The sequence below is a fragment of the Physeter macrocephalus genome, chromosome 11 (genome assembly GCF_002837175.3).
Source record: "Physeter macrocephalus isolate SW-GA chromosome 11, ASM283717v5, whole genome shotgun sequence".
NCBI classification, from domain to species: Eukaryota; Metazoa; Chordata; class Mammalia; order Artiodactyla; family Physeteridae; genus Physeter; species Physeter macrocephalus.
The window spans coordinates 16,267,670-16,286,254 of NC_041224.1; the positions used below are offsets into that span (position 1 = coordinate 16,267,670).

At 37.1% G+C, this 18,585-nt stretch overlaps 1 protein-coding gene across 6 annotated transcripts in view; it reads left to right on the forward strand.

Moving 5' to 3' along the window:
* Nucleotides 1–18,585, forward strand: part of ARHGAP21 (Rho GTPase activating protein 21) — a 133,966-nt gene that overhangs the window by 87,143 nt on the left and 28,238 nt on the right. For 2 of the 6 annotated variants that reach the window (XM_028495520.2, XM_028495521.2), the window contains exons 5-9: nucleotides 2,603–2,695; nucleotides 4,455–4,533; nucleotides 7,069–7,123; nucleotides 11,087–11,116; nucleotides 12,437–14,327. In XM_028495520.2, the coding sequence (XP_028351321.1) occupies nucleotides 2,603–2,695; nucleotides 4,455–4,533; nucleotides 7,069–7,123; nucleotides 11,087–11,116; nucleotides 12,437–14,327 (2,148 nt within the window). Of the gene's footprint in view, nucleotides 1–2,602; nucleotides 2,696–4,454; nucleotides 4,534–5,956; nucleotides 6,029–7,068; nucleotides 7,124–11,086; nucleotides 11,117–12,436; nucleotides 14,328–18,585 lie in introns of those variants that run through there. The other 4 variants (XM_024129670.3, XM_024129671.3, XM_028495522.2 and 1 more) reach the window with 3 other exon arrangements.

Here is an 18,585-nt window from a genome sequence, read left to right on the forward strand (position 1 = left end):
ACTAGTTGTAAGTGGACTGTCTACTTGTATTTGGTAAAGCTTGACAACTGAATAAGTAGTTCAGTTACATTTGAAGCATGAGGGAACACCATGTTTGGATTTGCATCTGGATTCAAATTCCTACTCTGCCTCTTCGTAAGTTAGTCTGTTTCCTCCTCAGTATAGTGACAGCATTAAAATCATAATGCCTTTCTTGAAAGCTTGATGTAAGAATTAAATAATAAATTTGTTCATTGATTGGATAATGCTTTATTGAATGCCTGTCTGTGCCAGGCATTGTCCTGGGTGCTGTGAGCATCAGTGAACGTGACAAAAATCCCTGCTCTTCATTTTAGTAGACGAGACAAACAACCAGCATGAAAGCAAATAAACATGTAACTTTAAGTAGTGGAATGCCAAGTTCTGTGAAGAAGAATAAAACCTGGCACATACAGAAAGTTTTCCCAAACTTTGTATTATAATTTTCAAAGTACAGCAAATACCTTGTCCATCTGGATTCAACAATTAACTTAATGTTGAATATATATTTGCTTTATCTGTCCATCCATACATGTGTCTGGGTGTTTGGATATCTTGGCTTATTTTTTTCTCTGAAGCCATTTGAAAATTAAGTTGCAGATATCATTATCATAATACTGGAAATGTAATAATATAATAATAAACTATGATAATACAAGATTACAATTAGTCCCTAAGTATTTCAGCAAACATCTCTTAAGAATGAGGACATTCTTCCTTACAGTAGGGATTTCACTAGCATTAGTTCTCTGTTTCCTCCAAAACCTCATGGAGAAAGCAGTCAGGGCTATCTGTCATAGCCAATCAGAAGTGACCAAAGGATTTATAATATTTTCAAGTCTTCTGAACTTAGAGAGCTGTATAGAGTTTCCTTGGGAAGAGATCTGACATATATTTGTATTTTTGAAAATTGGATGATAGATACTTTGCAGGTATATTTTTATAACCTTTCAAATTTTTCATTCTTGAAAACCTAAGAATATGAGACTAGTCTTCATCTAAGCACCATGGAGAGTGGAAATACACATTTACCGAGGAATTGCGCCAATTACAAGCTATGCTGAGCTCTTTTACATGTTATCTTATTGAGTCTTCATAGAAACCCTTCAAGAATGCAAAAACATGTCTCTGTACTGTAAAAGAAAAAGCAATCATTTCTTTTAAGTAAAAACGTTTACTTACCTGCAACTGGACTATCCAGTGGCAAAGCAAGGATTTGGATCCCTATCTCCTGGTGTCTAAAACATAAGCAGTTTTCCTCTGTGCCCTGTTGCATTTTAAGGAGCGTTAGCCATTCACTACTTTTAGAGGATTTCTTTCAGAGTAAATAGCTAAATATGTAAGGGGAGTTGCTGACAGATGTTCCTTTATTGGTTTCTACTTCATTTGAGCCACCTTTGTGATATTCCTGGATAAAAATGCGGTTTTCTATGACAATAATTATGGATTCTTTATGTTTGACAGTCATATTCTGCCCAGCGCCACAGTCTAACAAGTATGATTAAAGTGCTCCATACATATATATGCCTTATTTTCTCAGTTATATTCTTCTTTAAGGGTCAGGGCTGTGTCTTCTGGTTCATTGATTTTCCATCTTGAGTATACATCACAGTCACATGAGGGTTTCTGATTCAGTAGATCTGGGGTGGGGGGTCCGTGAATTTGCATTTCCAGCACATTCCCTGGTTGTGTTAATGCTGCTGGTCTGGGGGTCACACTTTGAGAACCACTGTCTACCTGTTTGTCCCCTCTCAGTACTTACCTTGGTGCTTGTCGCTTAGTTTAAATGTCCTCTCACCTGTGAGTCTTTCTTTGACTTCTATGTATTGAAACTGTCAGTTGTTCTCCAATGTTAGTGTGTAGAAGGATCATCTGGGAAACTTCTTGACAGAGCAGATTTCCGATTGGACCCCGAAACATTGATTTTTGTCAAGCCCCTGAGCTGTTAATGCAGACGATCCATGGATAGCAGTTTGTGAAGTACTGACTTTCAGATTTGATCATGTGCTCTTCATCGCCATGACTGTATGTTGTGTCTGTCTCTGTTTTTTAATACTGTAGTACCATTCTTTGTTCATATGTCTTTCTCCCTCCAGAGTCCCTGAAGGGAAAGAACTGTCTTATTTAGGATTATGACTTAGTGCTTAACACCCTGCAGTGTTAAAAAGCAGTAGAGTTGAATACCGCCTGTGTAATCTAGCTGTGTGACCTTAAGAGAATTTACTTAGCCTCTCTGAGCCTCCGTGTCCTCTTTTGTTCGATGGTGGTAGTGATACTTACTTGTTATGGAAATTAGCTCTCAGGTATGTGCGATATTTAGTGTAATAATTTACATACAGAATGTTCCCAGTAAATGGAAATCATTGCTATTGTGGTGGTTGTGTTATGGAAGAAGAAAAATAAATGTTTGAGTTCTTGAAACCCTCTTAATGGTGAATTTAGCATCCAGATTTAGGATATGTGTTTAACACTTCATTTAAAAAATCTTCGCTTCACTGTCTCAATTAAATATCACTTTTTATTTTGCTATTTTAAGAAAATACTGTGAGGTAAAATTATGCCTTGCATCTTTTCTTTCCCACAGGAAAACAAAGAAACCGCTTGGAACCCATGGATACCATCTTTGTCAAACAGGTTAAAGAGGGAGGACCTGCTTTTGAAGCTGGATTGTGCACAGGTGCTTGATATTCTTACTTAAGCCTACCGTTTAATTTCTTTTCTACTTCATTTTTTCCATATTTCATTTTCCGTATTTTTCCTTCTGTCTCCTACTGTATGTTTCTTCCTTTTTCTTCATATCAGTTATTACTGTTTTTGAGACCTAGTTAGTTATATGTTTTTTGATACCCAGATGGATGGGTGGGCAGAAATACCGTAATTGATATATTGTGGACACTTTTAGTTACCACTCAGATAATGGACCCTCAGAGGCCCTCTTAACCTATTTTGCGTACATTTAATTTTGACAAAGGTTAATAAAATAGCAAATGAAGGAGATATTTGTTGAAATAAATGAAATAATCCTGGAGCTACAAGTTCTGGAAGAGCCTGACCTGCTAGAGGTGAAAGAATTCGTCCTCCACAAAGAGTAGTTTGTCTCCAGTGCAATGCAAGCCCAGCTTCATCTGCAGCTGTCAGTGGACGTGGTCTGGTAGCTGTTTGTTCTGAAATATTTTGTGACTTGTGATTTTAATTTAAAAAACTAAGTAGGATTTAGTTTAGATTTATGCACACACTAAAATAGTTACCCTTTTCTCTTGTTTCTAAACATGAAATAATTTAAAATGGGAATTAGTGAAAAACTATCTTTTACTGCCTTTTGAATAAAATGTTATCTTTTCAGCTGCAAATATAAATAGTGGGTGTCACTGGTAAGATTTATTAGGATGCATTGTTAACTTATTAATTATCTTTCTTGCCATAGTTAAAGTAAGCCTATTTCAATATCATTAGTATATATAATATGTACATCAGTGAACATATAGGATTCTATTACCTAGAATGTATCATCTCTCATATTCTAAGCTTCCCAGGGTTGGGAAGATGAAGTTGAGGGACTGCAAAGCCCACAAAAAATACGTTTTTTCCTGTTTTCCTCTTTGCTCTGTCCTTTCTCTCATTATTTTCCTTTCTGCTCCACTGAATTTTTCTGAGTAACCAAACATCCTTTTCCCCCTTAAAATGAAGAACAAGTTAATATATATAAAGTCAAAACCATGTCCATACCCATGTTTAAGTTTTGCAATGTAGCACTAATCAATAAACTGAATAGACTGAGAGAATACGACAAAGAAAATCAGTTGGACTAAAATTAGAGACCACTGAGATAACAAAAATAATTGTCTAAGGCTGTTAAACAATGTTTCTCTATTAGAAATGACAGGGTAAACAGAGGAATAAATAGTAGTTTTACAACTCAGAAAACAAATGATAGGGGCATAAATAGTATAGTTGTGGTCACTTGGTGATTATACTTTTTTTATTTTTATTTTTTATTTTTTTTGTGGTATGCGGGCCTCTCTCTGTTGTGGCCTCTTCCGTTGCGGAGCACAGGCTCCGGACGCGCAAGCTCAGCGGCCACGGCTCACGGGCCCAGCCGCTCCGCGGCATGTGGGATCCTCCCAGACCGGGGCGCGATCCCGGTTCCCCTGCATTGGCAGGCGGACGCGCAACCACTGCGCCACCAGGGAAGCCCCTGTGATTATACTTTTTGACGTTTCTAAATTCATCGATGGCTGGACTCTTATTTAAAATATAGTTATATTTCATAAGTAGCTAGATATATTAAAATTTAGGTTCATTTTTGTAAAAAGACACTTTAAAAAACGAGCAAGGATATATTAAAAATAAGTATATTACTCAAGAAATATTTCAAAAGTACTCACAAGTGACTTTTTAAAGGAATTCCTCATGTGTTATTTAATTTCTCTTTGAAGGTGATCGAATTATAAAAGTCAATGGAGAAAGTGTTATTGGAAAGACCTATTCCCAAGTAATTGCTTTAATCCAGAACAGGTAAGAGTCTTGAAATAGGATTAATTTTGGCCAAAGATGGGTTTTATAAATCACTGAAGCTAGTAGATTTAATACAATATTGTATTCCTATAAGAAATTGATGTGATGTGGAAATATGAAACTTTCCCTTAAAGTGGAAAATGCATTTGAAAGTTGCCAAGAACAAACTATCTGAGGATGGCTTATTTGGTGGCTTTGTTTTGGCAAATTTATCAGATTTGTAATTAAAATCCTTTAGAGACTGAGAGGCATATGTTTTAGATGTACCATTAAGTTTCCTACTTTTATTTGAAGTGATAATCAAATTCCTAATTTGTTTATAATAAATATATATATAAATGCATGTATAATTTGTTTTAAAACCACTAAGGATAACTTATCTTAAATAGCTTACTGAATTTTATTCTTGGCTCAAATTCATTTGTTTTAACAAAGACAGCAAGAAATCGTCTTTTAATCCATTTGTTTGCCTACATTCTACAGAATAGGATTTTGAGTTCTAAAGGTAAATAAATATTTATAGAGCGACTGATTGCAAAGATAATTTAGTCCTACTCTTTCTCTCTGTCACACACCTAGAATTGTTTTTTTTAATTACAAATAAAGAAATCGAAAGCCAAAGAGGTTGCTGTATTAAATTTCTGTCAAGAATAAACCATGACTCTGGGATCCAATTTCCAGCTCATCACTACACGAGGTTCTTCCCAGATTCAAATACAGTAACTTTTGGATGATCTGTTGCTTTATATTAGCCATACTGACCTGTCTATAATTAAATTGAGGTTCATTATTTTCTGAAGAATTCTATCAAGCTCCTCTAACCATGTCTAAAGCTGTTCATGCTATAATCTAACTTATGCACACGAATGCCCTAATATGTTGTCACTTTTACAGTTAGGTGATGTGATCATGATTTATTGATCTCAGAGTATTCTCCTTACTGTTGGATTCTAGGTGTTCCTGACAGTGATCCCTATTTGATCTTAAATATTGAGGAGACCTGGGCACTGGTGAAGAATTGAAAGCCTCCCCGGAGGCAGTGGGGAGATCCACCCAAATTTTCTTTTACTGAAAATAATTTAGATCATGATAAATATACCAGTATGTTTTGTCAGCCTGTAATTTAAGGGTTTTTTAATGTATTTGTTAACATGTCTTCTTTAAAAGTACTATTTTTCCAAACAGCCATAACTTAATCTTTGTTTTCCTCAAAATCCACATTAATTTTTTTTGTTTGTTTGTCTTTTTTGTTACTGGTGCAGTTCATCTTTCAGGATAATAATAACACTTTGGAATGACAGTCTTAATTTTTCAACCAATAAAGCAATTTGAAAAATAAATACTGTTTTTTCATGATCTTATTTTTCTTTTAAAAAATTGTGTTCCTTTTGTCTGCAGTTGGTAGCAAATGGATTAATGCAGCACAAAGCCATTGAGATTCTGCAGTGTATTAATGTAAAAATGTATCCTTGCAGAAGAATTTATCTAAGCATCAGTATGTATTTTCTACCAACTCTAAATGTTGAAATACAAGTACCTACATATTTTCTTCGTAGAATTTATTTGAACCTGTGGTTCTAATTGTTTTACTATTCTCTCAGCATTTATGAACCTAAAAATAAGGGTTCAAATGGAGACACCAGTAAATTATTAGATTTGGGGTTTTTTGTTTTTGTTGTTGTTTGTTTCTTAATCTCTTGATTGTATTGGGGGAAAATCTGTCTGATATTGTTAGGGTCGATACTGAAGCACTTGCTGGGGATAGCGCTGCTCTCCTTGCCGTATCTAAGTGTAATTCCAGATCACAGGACTCGGTATAATTTATCCCTTTGAACTGTTTTAAACCTAGAGAAACTTCTCTATTATTTTTAACAGGACACTTACATTACCAAAATAAAATGAGACTTTGAGCTATTCCTGTAAAGGCTCTAAAATTAAATCATGGAGAAGAAAGTAAATTGTTGAGATGCTATATGGTTTTTAAAAAATAAGGAGTCATTTTGATGGTTGTGACGGTGAACTCTGATTTCCTTCCCCTTTGAGGCCAAGAGGGAATATTTCAAAATTAGGGTGTTTAATATTGCTTCAAATGTTAAATTTGAGGGTTCTCTGATTATTTTTAATATATTTTTAACTTGATAAACAGAGAATTTGTGGTAAAAATTTGTAATTTGTTCTGTGACCTGAAAGAAAATTATACACAATTATATATTGATGAGTTTTGTTCCAGGAGTATTCAATATAAGTAGTATACTTCATGTTTCTAAATTAGAAACATGTTATAAAGAACACGTGACTGATTACGAATAGCTCAAACATACGGCAGGGTGCCCTCTTTTGTACATAATTAGCCTATATATATAAATGACTTCTTTTCATTTTAATGATTCGGATTTGAAATGTAAAGATTTTTAAAACCCCCATATTAAACTCATAAGCAGTTTAAAAAACACTTGTGAGTTAACTCTTTTTCCTTTATGTCTTTCTTGTATACTTCTGCCTCCCTTAAAATAGTATGTGTCTATTCAATTTCAGCGATACCACATTGGAACTTAGTGTTATGCCAAAAGATGAAGACATTCTCCAAGTGGTGAGTTTTATTTATTCAAATATGTGGATTGTTTTATAGTCACGAATGTTAATAAAAATTCTTTAAAGATGGAGGTGGATTAAACTTTTTTTAAAAGATTCTAGGGAAAAAAACCTCAAATCCTCTGTTTTTCTCTACATTTTATCAAAAAAAAAACAAAAAAAGAGAGACTATTGTCCATTTTTTACAGTTAAGCAACATGAGAATATTTTATTGATTCCACAGTAAACTCTTATTGTTGTCATTTGGAATGAGATTCCTAAGGAGTTTGTTTGCCCAAATGTTGCATTCTAGATACTCCTTCAACCAAAAGCCAAACCTCAGGGTGCAAGTACATATCCCCAGGAATTAGATTTTTTTTTTTTAAACTATGAGGTCAGAAATTTTATGAAAGCCGTTTATTAATTTTCCAATAAGCATTACTGTCTATAAATTAACTTACCGAGCAGTTTTCTTAACCGTATCCATTCATTCCATTAGAAGTAATGTTCGCAATGAAGAGAGAGAGTCTACACCTTAAGGGAAAAATATGTTAGCATCTTAGAGAGGGAGTGAAACTATATAGTTGAAAATCTTTAGCATTTATCCTAAAATATCTTTCTCCTCTTGAGAAAGAAAACAAATTAACTGGAGTACTTAACTCCTTTATTAAGCTTAGATATTGCGGAGGGTAAAAAGATGATAAAATAAATTTCATTCAGGAAAATAATACTTTTCCTCAATTGATTTTGTAGTTCAGCAGAATAAAACAATTAGAGCTAGGAAATAGCAGTGGCTGCTGAAGTTTGTTGTTTGTTTGTTTTGCGGTACGTGGGCCTCTCACTGTTGTGGCCTCTCCCGTTGCGGAGCACAGGCTCCGGACGCGCAGGCTCAGCGGCCATGGCTCACGGGCCCAGCCGCTACGCGGCCTGTGGGATCTTCCCGGACCGGGGCACGAACCCGTGTCCCCTGCCCCGGCAGGCGGACTCTCAACCACTGCGCCACCAGGGAAGCCCTATTCTGCACTTTTTTGCTTGTTTTTCCTGTTTACTAGACAGTAAATATGGTACAGTAATAGTAATACTATCGCAATAGTAACAGGTATGGTAATAGTGCTTTTGATGCAATTCTACTAAAACTGAACTGAAAGATTATTTTAGGACTATTTAGCTACTGTTAGGCACTATACATATAGTCAAGATCCAGACTGTTAACATTACATTTTATTTAAATGCTCTTTACAATTCTAATTCCCAATGAAGACTTCCGTGAGGCATCTTTCCTTACTCACCTCCCCTCACCCCACTCCCCCTTTAAAGAACCTTTTGGATCTGTAGGCATGACAGGGCTGCTACTATTCCGTTTTCATTAGGTGTGGCTTGAACTTTAAAATATTAACTTTTAAACTACTAAGCTACTATAAGATATAAAACTTTAATACAAGGGTAAAGGAAATTCAAGAAAAAATGTAGAGTGATATATAAAAGGCCTAATGAAAAAAAATGGCTAAAGATTTTTTTGTCATATCCTATTGAATTCCCAAGTGCTAATCAGTCGGAAAAAAATCTGAGTGTTGTCTAATTCCATCAAAACTTCTGGGTATATATTGGGTTGGCCAAAAAGTTCGTTCGGTTTTAAGTAAAAATGACACATTTTCCATTTTCACCAAGAACTTTATTCAACAACGTATTCATTAACCAAATGAACTTTTTGGCCAACTCAATACTATGAAGTATCCATTTGGACTTAAACATAAAAATAAAAATCATTATGAGCCAAATATGCAATTCTTATGACATTGGTTTCAAAAATTTCTGGGCCAGCCATTTCAGGCAAACTGATTAATACAGGATGATTTTGATGTCATTATAAAAGAATATAAATTGACATCATTATATAAAAATTAAGTGATATTTTGTACTGTGTAATTGGTGCCTATTGACGATTCAGAGATTCCCGGGGGTAGTTAAAACATTGAAATGTCTGACCATGGTGTCTCAGTGAAAGATTGAGTACTTTCTGACTCAAGAGAAAGCACACCACAGACACAGCTATGAGCAAGTTACGGAGTTTAAAATTCCGTTTTCAAAGTGTAAAACCTTATCGATGGGTTCCATGTTCTCCTCAAAGAGTTGAATGTTGTCATCCACCCCAGTGTTGGCACAGGCCCCGTCTAAAGCTTTCCTCTGTAGGCAGTTTGTTTTCTAGAGGAACACTTAAAGGCATCCTGGGAGAAGGGGACTCCTTAAAATTGTCATATTGTCTACTCCTAATTTACATCCCTACACTCATTCTGGAGATAATTTGTGTCTGTACCGCACCTCTCAGCATAGCCGTAGAAGTTTATTCCCGTGACTTACCTGGAACACATACCAAGCGACAGTGGCCTTTGGAGCACTGCTGATTTCCCCATGGATGTTAATTAAATGGTATTGGTTCTCAAACTTTATGAGAATGAGAAACTTTTAAATAGATAGATAAACAAACAAGCTTTTTTAGCATCCATGAACTGAGAGGCTATGTGAGGAAATTCAGTACTACTACTGAATGAATTCATACTGTATCTCAACCATATCTGCTTGCATTAGACAGTAGTACTGTATGTGTAAGGTATTCTGTTTAGTCAGTCCACTGTTAATGCATGGTCCACGTGTGTATATTTAAGGACCCCTTTGCCATAATTTTACCCAGAAGTGGGGACCCGTGAATATACACTATATAGGAATCTTAGCAATATCTAAAGTATGTCAAATACCTTTTCAAGTATTTAATAGTTCTGGTCATATACTTTTATTATTAAAAGATAATATTCCTCCCCAAATTTGAATAAAGGAGGTATCTCTAAATTATTAGTTCTAGAACAGCATTTCCCAGCAGAAGTTCTGATTGTGTTAAAACCCCAGGAAAAAAATGGGTTCCGTGGCCAAATAAGTTTGTAATTTCACATCAAGTTTTACAATGTACGTTAACGTAGTAGAGGCCTTGAGAAGTCATGAAGCCCACCGGCCAGACTTCCCCTGCATCATCAAGCACAAGGAATACATCACCCCTTTCAGGTGATGCTTAATGAAATTGCACAGACACGCTCTGGAAATACTGTACCAGCCAGCCCACTCATGCACACACAGCTTTCCTGTCATGGAACGTGCTGGTGCTACTACAATCAGCATTAAAAAGAGAAGCTTGTTATGTCAGTGGCACATAGCCAAACTGTATATTTTTGACTGACTGTATCCATACCTTAGAAATACTATGGCATGCATGTTTTCTTTTAGCTACTGGGCTTTCACTTCTCACTGCATCCTGGTTTAGGTTCTATAATAGTCTTTATAAGTTAAAAAGAATTACTCTGGAAGTAATATTCTTTTATGTCCATCCAGTAGTTATTTTCATAAGCTTAATAAAATAGGACAAAAGGTACAGCATTGGAAGATCTTAATTTTTGAGGGAAACCCATTTAATAAAACAGTCATTCTTTCGTTCCAAATCCTAGTGTAAAGGCAGCTGCAGTCAGCTGACAGCTTGTGGTTATGCTCTGATTTACAGGGGAAGGAGGAGGTTGTACTATTTTAAATGCATGATAGAGCATTCGTTTTGTCATCTGGAAGCAGAGATGGAAGAAACTCGGGGGGAATGAGAGGCATCAATGTTGCTCTTGCGGAAGGGAAGCTTTGTGGCACATTATCAGACAGCAGTGCATATTGAAGGAAATATCTGTTAGGAATGCATGACACCAGATGTATTTTGCTTTCGAGAATGGTAGACAAATCAAATAAGAACCAGATAAAAGCCTGAGCAAAAGCCGCTCAGAAGGATACTGAAGTTATTCTTTATGCCTCACTGCCCTTTACTTCTCTTGGTACCTTCCAGAGGAATCAGTATAGATGTATTTTTAGGTTGCTATTTTCCAGCATCAATATGACAACGTGATTCTGTCTGTATATCAGTAAGCAGCTTCTACTATGTTTTCCTATTTTCTGCTAGCTACAATTTACAAAGGATGTCACAGCTCTGGTAAGAACTGCACAGAAGCCATTTCCTTGCTTTATAAATCATGTTTTGTAGAGATTTGTAATAAGCCAATCTATTAAAACTGTAAGTTTGCTTAGAGGACTCTCTCCATGGTGTTAATCTTACTAATTTGCAGAATGTGTTTGTGATATATTATTTTCTTTATTTCTTTCTTTTTATGTTTGGTTTTCTTTTGTATCCTGTGCATAACTGGTGTTAAAACATAACATTTATCTGCATCTGTATTTTTTTAAGCATCTCACACTCTCTCTTCTCCTAGTACTTTGCTGTTGTGTTATGTTTGTGGCTGCACTTGAGCTTTGCAAGCTGTCTAATGCAAAGAGAGGATGTGATGCTAGCCTTGAATTAAGCTTGTTTTGATTAGGGGAGGATATGTAATATGACACCACACCTAACTGTCTCAGCTGTTGAACACAGTCCTGAATTACATCAGTTAGCTCTGTTTTATAGAGTCTTGTTACTTAATTTGTTATTTTTAAGTTTTAAAAAACATTGCTAGATAATTTCGTGAACAATTGATAGAAAAATAATTGGAGCTGCATGCCTGCCTGTTAGTAATAGAGAAATGTCTCCTTATAACAGGTAAAAGAGACCAAATAAATTTGTACAATACAATTTTGCGTTACCATAAAATAAAAAAATATAAATTATATACAGGAAGATGAATTACCTTTTTTCATATTTTATGCGTTTAATATGTACTTAATTTCTTAAATTGCATATTCTCTATTTCTCCTGGCTGTTGGAGGATTTAATTTATCAAAATGGATTATTTTTAGCAACTCAGTAATCATTAATTGGCCAGACAGTGTTCAATGTATTATTTATGATAGCAGCATTGCCTAAAGTGAAGATGTATTTGGTAAAGATTTTAAATATTTTCGCCTTCACTCTGGCGAAAGATCAGAGTCTTGTTTTGCTGAGATTTATTAGGCAGCCATTTAACCTGCCAACTGCTGGGGAAAAGAAATCATAAAACTTGAAAGGGGAAATTTTTAGAAGCAAGACGTCCGTATCTAATTAATGGTGGCGAGGGCGGGGCGGAGTTTGGTGCGTTTCAGGTCTTTTGAGAAAATAGGCAATTGTAATTTATATTTTTTGCAAGTTCTACAATTTATTTGATTTCTGAGAGACTAGCCCTTTTCTGAATTTGTGGCATCCCTTACACTGTGTTTGCCTGCATGCCTTAGTGAAGGCCACCCAAGAGCAGGGCACCGTAAGATAACGTAGTGCATCGCAAGAATGGAAACAAGTGTTCCTTTGATGACTCTGAAGTGACCCCTTTCTCTCATCTTCATGTAGGCGTATTCTCAAGATGCCTACCTGAAGGGCAACGAAGCCTACAGCGGCAATGCCCGCAACATACCTGAGCCTCCACCGGTCTGCTACCCCTGGCTGCCCCCCGCCCCTCCCGCCCCGGTGCAGCCCCCTGAAACAGCTCCTCCAGACGCCTCTACGAGCAAACCGCAGACCAGTTCCCCCGTGTTGACGCAGCCCGGCAGGGCCTACAGGATGGAAATACAAGTGCCTCCGTCACCACCAGAGGTGGCCAAGTCAAACACAGCAGTGTGTGTCTGCAGTGAAAGTGTAAGGACCGTCATTGTACCTTCTGAGAAGGTTATAGATTTGTTACCTAATAGAAGCAACCACAAGGTTCCCTCCCACAGAACTGAGGAAGTGAGGTATGGCAGGAACGAGCAGACCTCTTTCAAAACAGCATCTAGAACCACATCGCCACCGTCCTCGATTCCCACGTCCCATCTAATCCATCAGACCGGCTCCAGGTCGTTGGAACCTTCTGGCATTTTACTTAAATCAGGCCATTACAGTGGACACTCAGAAGGACTGGCGAGCAGCAGATCTCCAGCTGTGGATTCTCCTCCCGTATCTGTCAATCACTATTCTCCAAACTCCCATCAGCACATAGACTGGAAAAACTATAAAACTTACAAAGAGTATATTGATAACCGGCGGTTGCACATGGGTTGTCGGACAATTCAAGAAAGGTTAGATAGTTTAAGAGCAGCCTCGCAGAGCACAACAGATTATAACCAGGTGGTACTGAACCGCGCTGCCTTGCAGATACGACGTCGGAGCACCTCTCAGGACCGAGTGCCCCAGTCCGTTCAGATCCGGCAACGCAGCGTGTCTCAGGAGAGGCTGGAGGACTCTGTGTTAATGAAGTACTGTCCAAGGAGTGCATCTCAAGGAGCGCTGACATCTCCTTCTATTAGTTTTAGTAACCATAGAACTCGCTCGTGGGATTTTATCGAGGGACAGGGTGAAACCTTAGAAAACGTCCATTCTGAATGTCCACCACCCGATGGAAAGGGAGAACGAAAGCAGACTTACAAGTGGAGTGGATTTACCGAACAGGATGATCGGCGAGGTATTTATGAAAGGCACAGGCAGCAAGAAATTCACAAATCTTTCCGAGGTTCCAATTTTACAGTGGCTCCGAGTGCTGTGAATTCCGACAACAGGCGAGTGGGTGGCAGAGGGGTGGAACTGGTATCTCAGTTTAAAAGAATTCCAGCAGATCTGAAACCACTGCAGCCCAACAGAAATTTTCAGACTACCTGCGGAATGTCCCAGCCTCGAGGTATTTCACAAGACAGGTCACCTCTTGTGAAAGTCCGAAATAATTCTCTGAAAGCACCTACGCACGTCACAAAACCACCCTCCAGCCAGAACTCGTTTGTTTCCATCAAAGACCAAAGACCAGTAAATCACTTGCATCAAAACAGTCTCTTGAATCAGCAGACGTGGTTAAGGACTGAAAGTGCCCCTGATCACCAAGTGGACACTGGGAAACCCCCCTCTCTATCCGGAGCTTCTGTTAAGCCCACCCCTCCGATGAGTGAGAACGCTGGCACTCCAGATTTGGAATTATCCGTCACTCAAAGGAATCAAGATTTAAATTTACAAGAGGCTGAAATTCAGCAATCAAATGCTGTAGATGATAAAGAAACTGTCATCCTAAGAGAAAAACCTCCATCTGGTCGCCAAACGCCGCAGCCTTTAAGGCATCAATCTTACATCTTGGCAGTGAATGACCAAGAGCCAGGGTCAGACACCACTTGCTGGCTACCTAACGATGCTCGCCGAGAGGTCCATATAAAAAGGATGGAGGAGAGGAAGGCCTCAAGTACCAGTCCACCCGGTGATTCCTTGGCTTCCATCCCATTTATAGGTGAGCTCACTTAATGGTCATTGGCTAGTATGTCAAATACTTAACACATCTTTTCAGCAAAGTATTTCTAGTTCAACAGGTACGGGAATTTTACACTGTGATCTTAAAACACTTGTTCCACATTTTCTACACTCTGCTAAAACCAGAGCCATAAGCTTTTACTCTCAGAAATTATTTCTAGTATCCATTTTCCTTTTTTTTTTTTTTTAAACTTTACGTACTCAGTACCCATTTTTAATTTTGATTTTAATGAGACAAATCTCAACCATCTGGGGTGGGGTCAGGAGACCCATCAGCAAACCAGATTGTGCTTAGTTGTTGATTCAGCTGAAACAAAAGCCAAGTGGAACAGCTTTGATCTCTAGTAATCAACCTTTCATTTAAACAGTGCTTTTCACTTTCTAAAGCTTATTTCTTTGTAAATTTTAACTTGTGGGCCAACTGAAAAGACCTCTTTGTTGTCACATTACTTTGCTTAGAATCAATCCTGGACCAGATGGGGGGAAATTACTTAAATTACAAGCATGTGCCCTGATCTAGAACACCTATCATGTTGACTGAGGCTTTAGTCTGCTCACATGCCCCAGGTATGTTATCCACAAAGCAGCCAGTATGTTTTTAAAAATATAAATAGGATCATTTCACTCCTGATCAGAACCCTTTTTTACTTCCGGTGTTACTCAGAATAGAACCCAGAACCCGACTGCGGTGGACAAGGCCCTCTGTGATCTGGGTCACAGCCCTACTCCACCTCTCACCCCTACCTCCCGTCTTCCTGTGCATGCCATCTTCACACACGCCAGCCTCCTAGCAGTCCTGAAACGCGCCAAGCACACCCTGCTTCAGCGCCCTGCCACCAGTTCCAAGCCTTGGAGTGCATTCCAGAGATATTCACAAGACTCTCGCTCTCTCAGTACATTTGGGCCTCTGCTCAGATATTACCTTATCAAAGCAGCCTTTCCAGACCAGCCTATCTAAAATACACACAGAACCTGACATTCTGTATCTCCTTAAGCTACTTTATTTATCTTTATACCACTTGTTTCCACTTGGCATTTGTATTTTTTGTTTATTACATGTTTCTCTGCAGAGCTAAAACATGAGCTACGTGAGAGCCAGGATTTTAGATCTTTTGTTCACTTCTGTGTCCTTGATGCCTGGCATAGAGAAGGCACTCAATATTTGTCAAAATAATAGGTGAATGATCATTTTGATTTGATGGTTAAATGTGTAGCAAAACAAAACAAATTTTCATCATAATTACTATGCAGCTCTAAGACATCATATGCTAACAGGATTATCATATATGTCCTTCGTATTATCTTCATTTAATAAATTAGAAATTTAAGCTATTGAGAGGTTAAATAACTTCCCCAAAGTCACACAGTCAGTATGCAATAGAGACTTCCCTGATTCAGCCTCGTTGCAGAGCACAACTGCAGAGGGCACCATTTATACAGGATGCGTTGTGAACAGCGCCCTCCGGGGGGGTGTGATGCAAGGCTTGCTTTGAGGCCAAGGCCATACTCTCACTCAGCCTGTTACCCCATAGGTTCAGGAAGAGTTTGCCATAATTTTGTAATATATTGTATTCTCTTTCAGTACTGTTTCAGACTTTTTCTCTTCTAGAGAAACTTTTTAAAGCCGTTGAGCTCTTGGACTGTCAGGTGACACTGTCAGAATCAGTTTTTTTAAAAAGGTTCCACATAACTTATATTTTTTATAAATATGATGTATTCAAGTTGTAAACATTGTAGGGACTCTCAACCTAAACTGTGCTCATATTTACATCTGTACCCTTACGGCCAGCCTCAAAGAATAGAATTCTATTGTAGATGGAAATGATAGATATTATATAGAAATGATTATTTTATGATTTTTTTTAAACATAAAAAGCCCTACAACCCATGGCTGTATTTCCCAGCCCTGTGAGATGTTACCAGAAAAATGGCATTATACTTTCTTCCTACTTAGTAAGAATAATATAATGAAATTATATTGGAGTAATAAAAAGTTCGCTAGTTATATCTGTTAATATTTCTAGGTACAGGAATAAATCAAAAGGTTAATTATGCTTTTAAAGAGAAGTTTGGCTAAAATATAAAACAAAAATCTAGTTAATTCTATATACATAAAGATTTAGAATAATTATTAAAATAGACCATTTTGTTTATTAAAAATAAAAATGCTCACTAATGTGTTCCGATCACATTCTACTTTAAGTACTTATTAGTCTCCTTAGTTCCTACTGAATGACATCTTCTGTTTTACGAATCATGACTTAAAAGTCCCCCAGCATAGAAAAGTCTTTATAATCCATTTATTTCCTGTATGCCTCCCAGGACTTTAATATATTGCATATGATTACTCTGGTATATCATTTGAACAGCACCAGTGGAATAGGGTAGAATACAGAACTGAGATATGAACACAGAATTGATTTTACTGTTTCAGATGTAAATGCTGTCTGTGGATGTAAGTGTTCTTAAGTTCCAAAATTTAATATTGAAATCTTTTTATTATTGAGCTTCAAAGTTTTATCTGACCAATGGGTATTTGTCTTTCCAATCTAGCTATTTTTAAAAATATGTGTTTTACTGGGATAGACTCCAGCATTGAAACGGACTAAAAGAGACTATTTGCAATGTTTCTCAAAGTATTTTCTAGGAACACTAATTCCATTTGATAAAGGGGGAAAAACAAAAAAGATTAGTGATCAAATAAATTGAGAAATGCTGGGTTTTGAAAGTTAAACAAGTTTTGTCTGTCTTCACCATAGAACTCTCAGCATCATTAACATGCTCCTACATATCGTGAATTTTCTAGACAGGATATAGTACAATTTGTCTCAGAAGTATTTGACCATGAATCCTTTCTTTCATTTAGAGTATTTCAGTTTAGTATACCATAAAACACACTTTGGAGAATGTTGGTCTATACTCTATGCTATTTTATGGAACATTTAAATTAAAAGGAAGAAAAGAAAAGAATTAAGGCTTGCTGTTGTATCGTCACACTACAGGGTCTTTAATAGTCTGTGAATTTAATAGTTATTTTTGTTACTTGAAAACATTATAACCAATGCAAAATAAATAAATAAGTAAATTAATAAATAGGTGCCTTGGCTCTATTCCCAAAATATCACAGAATGGAGCCAATTTATTTGCTTAGTTATCTGTGTAATACAGAGCTTATGAAACGTCTTGCAGAAAGAAAATTTTCCAACATTTTGTTACACGTTTAATATCTAATATTCCTTTGGGGTCACAAAGACTTAGAAAAAATGAAGAAAATAAACGACTTTGTTTTTAAATTAGGAATATCAGTCATTAGCAGTAACTTGTTTATGCCCATTCCCACACATACATGCTCTTGTAAAGCTTCATAGTAAGTCCTGAAAATAAATTTCAGCGTCTTTCACAAGTAAACACAAAGTGAGTAATGAGTTCCTAAGTAATTTGTTCTATAGTAGCAGGTATTAAGGTGTATTCGCCAATCCTGATTTTCTGTGTTTCTTTTTACTACTCATAACTATTAATATAAAGAAACCAGCTGTATTACCCACATCGAGTTCCTCTCAAATTCGTTCTCCCCTCTCTTTTGACGAACTTTTAATACTTCTTCTTGTTCTTCTCACCCCAAAGTTGGCCTGTATGTGTGTACTTAATTAGGATTAGCCTAACTAAAATTGAATTTGATTGGTGCAGCCGTGCTGGCCCTGGCATTTTAAACCAATTTAGAAGTTTTGTAGGATATAGCTGGATTACAGTGTCTCTATAGGTAAATTTAGCTATCTGAAATTTACCCAGAAGGGCTGGGACTGGGTGATTGGGTGACTAAATAATAATTCTGAATTTAATATTCCCTCTTCTTAGCTCAGATTCCCCAAGTTTGAATTGGCATCTTCTTACTAGATAAATTTCTGTGTTCCAAGTTTAACAAAACTGCTCACCACAATAATTTTAGATGTTCATTTATCTTCCTTTTGGTAGTTGGCTTTTATCCCAAAATATTTCAAATTGATCTGTAGCACACCTTATAGAATACTACGCTTATTTCCTTAGGGAAATAAAAATTTTTTAAACTTCGCACTTATAAAAATTATAGAATTATGGGCTTCCCTGGTGGCGCAGTGGTTGAGAGTCCGCCTGCCGGTGCAGGCACAGGACACAGGTTCGTGCCCCGGTTCGGGAGGATCCCACATGCCGCGGAGCGGCTGGGCCCGTGAGCCATGGCCGCTGAGCCTGCGCGTCCGGAG